The sequence below is a fragment of the Limulus polyphemus genome, unplaced genomic scaffold (assembly GCF_000517525.1).
Source record: "Limulus polyphemus unplaced genomic scaffold, Limulus_polyphemus-2.1.2 Scaffold581, whole genome shotgun sequence".
Classification (NCBI taxonomy): domain Eukaryota; kingdom Metazoa; phylum Arthropoda; class Merostomata; order Xiphosura; family Limulidae; genus Limulus; species Limulus polyphemus.
Genome location: NW_013666191.1, coordinates 149426 through 158060, shown reverse-complemented (window position 1 = coordinate 158060; position 8635 = coordinate 149426). Strand labels below are relative to the sequence as shown.

The following is an 8635-nucleotide window of genomic DNA, read 5'->3' as shown; positions in this document are numbered from 1 at the left end:
TACATACTTTGAAGGCTGTGCACTGGTAGTTGGTAGTTATGAATGTCAATCTCAATACCAAGTGTTGTCTTGCAACACTTGAAAGTTTGTCTAATCTCAGGTTTGCTTGAGTAAATAGTTTAAAAAAATGAGGTTTTGTAACTACTAAATAACACAAGATAAAAATCTAAATCAACAACCTTACCACAGTTCCCCATGTTTAAAAATTTTATATTTTGACAGTCTTTCCTTTATTAACAATGCTTGTTGTGATTTATATCTTTTTATCAACTTTCTCTAGTTCTTAGTGCTTAATGTTTTGTTGCCATGGAAACCTTTTCACACTTCCCAAAATCTTAATTTTCTGTGTTGACAACATTTGAACAAATACTAACACTGAATTATTTTACACTCCGACAGCCCTTCTAAAGTTCCTAATGTTTGACATATGTTATTCAAATCTTAACACAGATCCTTTTTTTTTTCTTTTCACAATCTTTCCATACTTCCTAATATGCAGTAAATTTTGATAATCTATCTACAGTTTCTAAAAATGTGTTCCATGTTTTGTTACATGGATCCTAAGAGTTATTTTTTGCATTTTCTCAGCCCTCTACAGTAATTATTTTTTTGCATTATTATTTTAAAATCTCTTACTTCTTATGTTTGATATGTTTTAACCTTTTCTTGGGTCGTAATGCTTGATCATTTTATGTTTTGAGAACATCTCCCACTTCCAAACAACTTGATGTTACTGAACACTTGACATTTTTTGTGCACCTTTCCTTCCTCCTCCTACTTTTTAATTTTTTGTTCAATGAATTAATCTGAGACAGCTTTATGTTACCTTTCATAAGCACAGTAAAGTTGTGCTCTTTCCACCGTGTCAGTATATCTTCTAACAATACAGTACAGTGGAGTGAACAGTTATGACTTGACACACTTTTTTCACACAACTTCACTACATCTCCTAATATAGTACTGTTGCCTGCAAGATAGTTCAGAAATATAATTAGTACAAGATATTGGTAAGAATGAAATATTATCCAAGCCTATAAAAACATATGACACAATTCACCCAATTTATTACACTATGAAATTTAAAATATATACGTATATCAAAAGCCTATGAGTAAAACTGAAAAATACATAATGTTTGGGAAAACTTAATCTATTGTTTTTCTTTGTACTGAATATTTGAACAAAGCTACACATCACCACTACCACCCATGCACTTTTGAGTTATTCTATTTTTGAAAATGGATTTGACTATCACTTTTAATGCGCCCACAACAGAGCATGATTTTGCATTAGCAGATAATCTTTTGGATCTTCCTTTAATATAACCTAATTTGAAATACACATAGTAGTAGTATATTGATGTTCACCCAAATGTAAACACACAGAACATTTACGATGTGCACACATAACCTTAGATGTTTAGGCACCTTTTCCTCATATAGATGTTTACTTCATATCATATCCCTTATCATTGACATCATAAAGTGGAAATTAGTCTACACCACATTGACAAAAAGACTGCTTACATCATGAAGTTGAAATCACACCAAAATATATCCAATTCAAATCCTATCTTATCTATACCATCCCTTTATGAATAACATCACAAAAACCTTACTGGTGTACAAAGCCAATCCATAGTAAGACGAGTAGATTAGTGAACATTGGAAGCACAAAGTTTCTTTAATTATATTAAATCTGCTCATCAAGCTGAAAATACAATCAGGTAGTGGAACTAGAGTTAATGCCAAGGGAGTTGTTAAACTCTAGGTAGACAGATGCCTGTTGGGAGAGGACTTCCTGGAAAATAGGAGTTACATAAAAAAAAGAAATATTGAAATATACTTAGCAATATAATATACTCTGAACTAACATGCCATCAAAGACATAGAAATCCAATGCTGAAGACTGTTATAAGCTAGAAATTAGAGAAGGTCTTGGAAGTATTCTACCTCCAAATGGAATAGTAGTTTGATAAAGTGGCAGGATCAGGTGCTATGTGTGAACACAACAAGCCCCTGGCAATACAAAATATTTTAGACATCTACTCAAAGTCACAGTTGTGATGTACTTCCAAAAATTCTAAGATCAGATAACAGTATGTATCAGTCTCCTACATAATAAATTATATAATGATACAATTATGTACTGTCCTCATAAGGTGTTACACACCACCATTTTGGTTCTTAGTGATCCATTGTTGTACTTGGGCTTCGGAACCTCAGTGGAAAAACAATAAAAAACAATACAGGGACAGTAAGAAAATGATACATGGCACATGCAAATACTATCAAATTAGAATGATTCTACAGTCTTGAAATTAACTGACCATAGGTATCTTCTCAGTAATATGTATGGTTAACCTAGTCTTTTTATGAAATGGTTCGCCCTGTGAGAAAAATAACTAAAATTTTGATGGTTTTCTTTAAACTGGTAATAGTAACCTTATTAGTTTAGTATAATCAAACAAGTTCCAGTATTTCAAATTTAAGTAATATTTAACATGAAAATCTGAGAGAAAGGGTTTAATATAAATGCACAACTTTTATAGTATTAAAAAAAAGTAACAAACTTAGAGAGAAACCATGCAATTAATAAGATTTTTTCAAGGTTGCAAGCTTATTAGGAAGAATAAAATGACTGACAATTTAATAGACAGACCAAAGAAGTACCTTTCAAGTAGCCAAACATTAATAGAAAATAATTGGTTTTTATGGGCTCTTTTAGTATTTATATTGTGTTTTCTCATAAGCATGTTGGTAGTGTGTGTGTGTGTGTGTGTGTGTGTGCACAGACACACACACATATACAAAAAAACGTGTCTGCTGTAAAGCCATCAATTATTTTTCAATAGAAAAAAGTTGTACACAACAATCAATTAGATTCTGAAAAGGAAAATTTTACATGTAGTAGGAAAGACATACTAGGTATCTACATAAAACAAGGCTTATTAATTCTTTTCCTTCATAATTATGGGCTCACAGACAAAACAGAAAATGGAAAGTAAAGGAAACCATATGACAATACCCAGGAAGAATCCAGCTGATGTCTCAAAATTTAAGACATATTCTGTACCACTATAGCTTTATACACATATCAAAACAGTGTCATTTGATGAGACTCAACAAAGCTTTATACACGTATAAAAACAATGTTGTTTGATGAAACTCAAAACAGTTCTACAATATTAGAAGTACAAAATGGCTAAGAAAAATAAATACAAATTTCAGCATCATTATCAGCAATATAAACAGCTTCGTCTTGGTAATAAGTACAAAAAAAATTAAACACTACAATACATAATAAGAAACAAAGAGTACTTGAAGCAAATCTAAATTTGGTTACAATGAAAGAAAATGTGGTCAAATAAACTTTCAAATGTCCAATATGACAAAAAGAGGTTGTTAACACAAGGCAGGCACAAGAGAAATACAGATATTTACAGTAAAGATGTCCATAAATTAGATTAACAGCTAAGGCATACTAATAGGTAGCATAATGGGGTTACAAGTAAATACACTAATTTATCTCTTGGTGGTGGGGGTCCTCTCATGAAGTACATGAATTTTTAAAGAGGTTTAATGTAAGATGTCACACGACAGAGAGAAAAAGAAGCATGAGAAGACTATGAAGAACTCAGAATACAAATGTCTGGAAGACAATATTTTACAATTAACGTAACTGGATTTTTTTTTATAAAAATATTAATTGCAATTTTAAGCATTTTAATGTATCACATAAGTATCTTTCCGAGATCAATGACTATGAAACATCAGTGCTGAAGATTGCAGAAAACAAAAACTGTTTCAGAAAAAACAGTTTTTTTAATCTCTAGCAGATACATTTATGTATTTGATCACTGGAAACCAGGTAACAGAATAAATGGAAAAAGAAAGTCCATTATAAAAATATGGAGAAGGCACAGTATCTAGTTCCTGAGCTTAATTCTTACATGTGGCAACTTGCATACAGAGATTGTATCACAAAACTGCACTAACATAACTTAATGTTGTTTAAATTATTAGAATTAAGTTTAGGAATTAGATACTCTACCCCTCCAATGTGTGTGTGTAATTCTCAAACTTAGTTAGGTGGTACTTTAAATTACATCTTAACTTTTCAGGTTCTGCTACAGAATGTGTACATACACACACACAAATACTGATATTGCATGAAACCAAAGCTTTTATCACTTTCAAAATATGTATTGTTTAGTACTTTTTTTATATTCAAATCTTTACGTTACATGTATCTATCTTCTGGACCTCTTTCTTTTTTAAATGTTATCTTGAAGATTGTCAGTTGCACTCAAATAATCTACATGTACAACAATGTAACTGAACACAAAGGCAAAAATAAATGTAAAGATTTACAAACTGAGACATACAATGTTACATGTAACAGCACTTTACGTACCATGCATGTCCTCTGAAACAGTTTTATTACATGAAGCTAACATGAAAATGGAGAAGAGGGTAGCCAAAGTAGTACTGTTCCTTATCATCCTGGTCAGAATCTTGTTCATAGCTAAGGAGTTTTCCACCTATCTGTATGTACATATACACACAAACAATATAAACTCTAACTTAAACATTGGAAACATACCATCTATAACAACTGTTGTAGGTTTCTCTTTATCCATCATTCACTGATTAATAAACTTTTACATTTAATTATTTTTTATTCTAGTAATAAAGAAATAGTTAACTTGTTTTAATACAGAATAGAATAGAAATGGAATTTTTACTAAATTATACAAGCCATTGTTACAATTTTACTTGGAAAATAATTTATTATTTGGCCTTCTGCTAAACACACAAAAAAATAGGTAAAAATAAAATATCAAAATGTACACTCAGAAGAAGGATCATAAAAAGTTTGAAAAGTAGTTGAAAGGATTACTCTATAAACATAATGAGTTTTTCCTTTTGAAATAACATTATCATTAGGCTAGTAACATCCAACAAACACAATGACTCAATTGTAAATTGAACTTTAAATCCTAAAATTGTGAATCAATTACACAGAAACTGTCATATTTTGGTGGTAAATTTAATAAGAGAAAATCTGCTACACCAATTTCTCAAATTAAACTTTGCACAAGTTTAGGAATCAAGCTCTTGCTCAGAAAAAATGTAATGAAATACCCAAAATGTTGTTTCAATGTTGATAAAAAATTCACACTAAAGCAAGGCTATTATTGAACAGGGCCATTCCTTTTTCATCTTGATGTGCACTTTAACAAATGGTTTCCATATTCATGACATCTAGGACACACTACATAATTAGTAGAAGTAACAATAAATATTCAACTACTTCTTAAAACTCTTTGGTTGAGGTCTGATTAATTTTATCTAAGTCTGTCAATTACTGAACATTTTAAGATAATGAAAGTGGTTACAATCAGAACAAAAATTATCTTATTTTTACTATCCCTTTTGCTTTACACTTTTATGGTCTTCTTTTTGTTTGGATTTAAACATTTTGAATGACCTCTTTCTCATTGCTTTAACTTCAACAGTAACCCGCATTGTGAATGCATCTATATTTGCATTTTATGCAAACATCACACCTTCCAACTTTACACTGAGACTAGGGTAAACATGGCCTTTGGACATCCTCCCAACATGTACTGAGTAGTCTTGCACTGAAAACAAATCCTCTCTATATATATAATACTTTGCAAAAAGGCAATGAACTTTCTCCAAAATCTTGACACAAATAGATGGATAAGCTTGTTTTAAAATGACGATGTCTCTGCAAAAGGTGAACCAATGATCACAAAGTTTGTATTGTTCAAAAAAAATCTCTAATATTACATTGTTCAAGAAAGACAATTTCAAGTCTTTTTTTATCAGTTGTCAGATATTATGACCAAAACACCTAATTTCTGTGCAATTAATTCCTGATTTTATGGTTAAATCTCAAGGAAAATAAAAGTGTTTTAAATTTTAAAAGGCTTACAACTAAGTTTTGTGTAATTACATTGGAAACTGGTTTGTAATTTTAACAGTTTTATGCTTGTATCTTCATACCCAGTGTCAATATAGCTGAGAATAAATGAAAGAGACTGGGCATTTATTCTACACTAATAAATTAGCTATTAAGTTAAAATGACTCCTCCTAATGTAAAACTGATAAGTTATAAAACTAGAGTTAGGAATTTGTAGTAGTTCTCTTTAGTACACAAAATAATTAGGGTTTGATCTAGTTGTTCCCAGTAATAAGGAAAATGTATGATCTGCCTGGAGAGAGCCCACTTCATTTCTGTGGTGATAGGATGGGCAATAATTAGATTAAAATGGTTATTTGGCTGGCAGCCAGATACTAAGTGAGAGTTATTTACCCATAATCCTCGTATCAAATCAAGAGTTTTGTGTATGTGCCCATGTGATCTTAACACCAGCTTGGCTAGCTCAGTTAGTACAGCACAAGACTCTTAATCTCTAAAATAATATAAACTGTGAAATGAGGTTAATCTAAGATAAATAATCTCCTTAATCAATTTCACTCTATTTTTTTTAGTTTGCAAAGACAGGAAAATATTTTGTTTCCTTTCATTGAGATTTGCTATTTACATTGTAGTCAAAGCAGACCAAGGAAAATTTCATTTTTGTGAGACTCAAGTTCTGCATCCATTTTATTGGCCAAGCCTAAGTACACAACCACCTTTGAATTTTACATATTACTAGTTTCAAGTTATCTATTTGAACTACATAGTCACATACAAAATACTGTCCATGGTGGCATATATCATCATGAAAACAATTATGAAAGGGTATATACATGCCTTTTATGTATATAGTAAAATAAGAGCAAGTATACAACTATTGCATATATACAGTAAAACTAAAATGAAAACTATTCATATCTGTCATGCAGACTATCAATCATTCTGAATATAAACACAACTGTCTTGGAACTTTACATATTACTAATTGCAACTGGGTAAGTTCTGAACTAACCTAACGTAAAATAACCAAATCTATAATAACTTAGGATTTCATAATCTGACCAAACCTAATCTTACCTATTTCATCAGAATGTGACATGGAAAATATGGTTACCCTACTTGTGTTGATCATAGTTATTTGTGTAGTCAGATAATTAATATTGCAATATGTTTCGTCATGTAGAAATAAATTTTCACACAGTGTTTCATCTCTAAAGAAAAACACAAAGAAAATATTACTTAAGGTAAAAAAATCAGTTGTGGGTTAGATTTGAATGACTGGCTTTGGGATCTTGAAACTCGTGTCTTTGCCCGAGTATTACATCATCATGTCATATTAATCATAATATTATATTCTGTCAAATACAAATACCTAAGTACTACCTTGGGTTCTTTCAAAACGTAATGTGGACAGAAAACTCTACCAAGTACCATTCTTATTTAATTATTATTAATACTGTTTCGTACAACAATTTCAGAAATTTTTATCACTTCAATTTCGTATGATTGCTTAATCTTTCATTTTCAACTTACAATACAATTACAAATAATTGACGTATCGCCTACTTAGAGCAAGTTACAACTTAAATGTAATAATATTAGTAATACCACATAACACACGGATAGGTCTAGTTAGGCCTAACAAAACTGCAGCAATATTAGGCAGATACCTTAGTAATATTTCAAATTATTTTTGATATTGAATTTTTAGGATACTTGGAAAAGTTAGTATTACATTTAAAGTTAAAACTGTTAGTGTTAATGGTATGTACAAAATAATATTAATTGATGTTCGTTTTCTAAATTCAGTTATCCATTAAAATTATACATTTCAGTAACTTCGGACCTATAAATTATAAGTAAACTAAACTTATAAATCAATTAAAACTAACTTACATGATTATAATATGAAAACTTTCTTCTGTTGCGTTGCACAAATATTACCCTTCTGAGAAATTACTTACGTCAGAAATAAACTAACAGCAATACTTAAGTTTATACTAGCTAAATATCCCTCTACTGGCTGATGCAACAATTTATCCCAAAGTACAATTTATGTCAAACATTCATAAAAATATAAAAAACCGCATGATTTGTAACATTCAGAATTAGTGAAAAATCTTTCAAGAACATGGTGAAATTTTTAAGATTTTTTATATGCTACAAAATTAAGTTCAGCGAAACGTATAACCTTTTATTTTACCAAACGTGTGTACATAAACATAAAAATATCGTCAAACATAGGAATTTCACAAGCTGAAAACAGTTTTCAAGATACGGATTACATAGAGATTATAGAACTGCAACCGAAAAAATAAAGTAAACAGCAAGAGGGTCACTTATGTAATATTTCAAGAGGCGAGCTTTATAAATGTATATAAAACATATGCACCAGTGATAGTTTTTATATACTGATTATCTGTGTGAAATTCCTGGTGGTTCAACAGTAAGTCTGGAGTCTCATAACACTACAAATCGGATTTCGGTATTTGCAGTGGGCACAGCACAGGAAGCTCATTGTGTAGCTTTGTACTTAATAACAAACAAACAAACGTGGTATGTAAAAAAAAAAACATGTATTTTCTACCTTCTCATTTAATATATATAGTACTATTACAAAATTTCAGCTAGTGTATGTGCTTACACTAAAAAGTCGTTAAGTTGATTGTATTCTAGCTGTTG

General features: G+C 30.4%; 1 protein-coding gene across 1 annotated transcript in view; it reads right to left on the bottom strand.

Moving 5' to 3' along the window:
• LOC106459255 overlaps positions 1 to 7947 on the bottom strand; it is a 21808-nt gene extending 13861 nt beyond the window's left edge. The window contains exons 1-3 of the mRNA XM_013918854.2: positions 7850 to 7947; positions 4417 to 4547; positions 827 to 967 (exon numbers count right to left, since the gene is read on the bottom strand). Of these exons, the coding sequence (XP_013774308.1) occupies positions 827 to 967; positions 4417 to 4525 (250 nt within the window). The 5' untranslated portion in view covers positions 4526 to 4547; positions 7850 to 7947. The remainder of the gene's footprint in view (positions 1 to 826; positions 968 to 4416; positions 4548 to 7849) is intronic.
• Between the last annotated feature and the right edge of the window lie 688 nt (positions 7948 to 8635).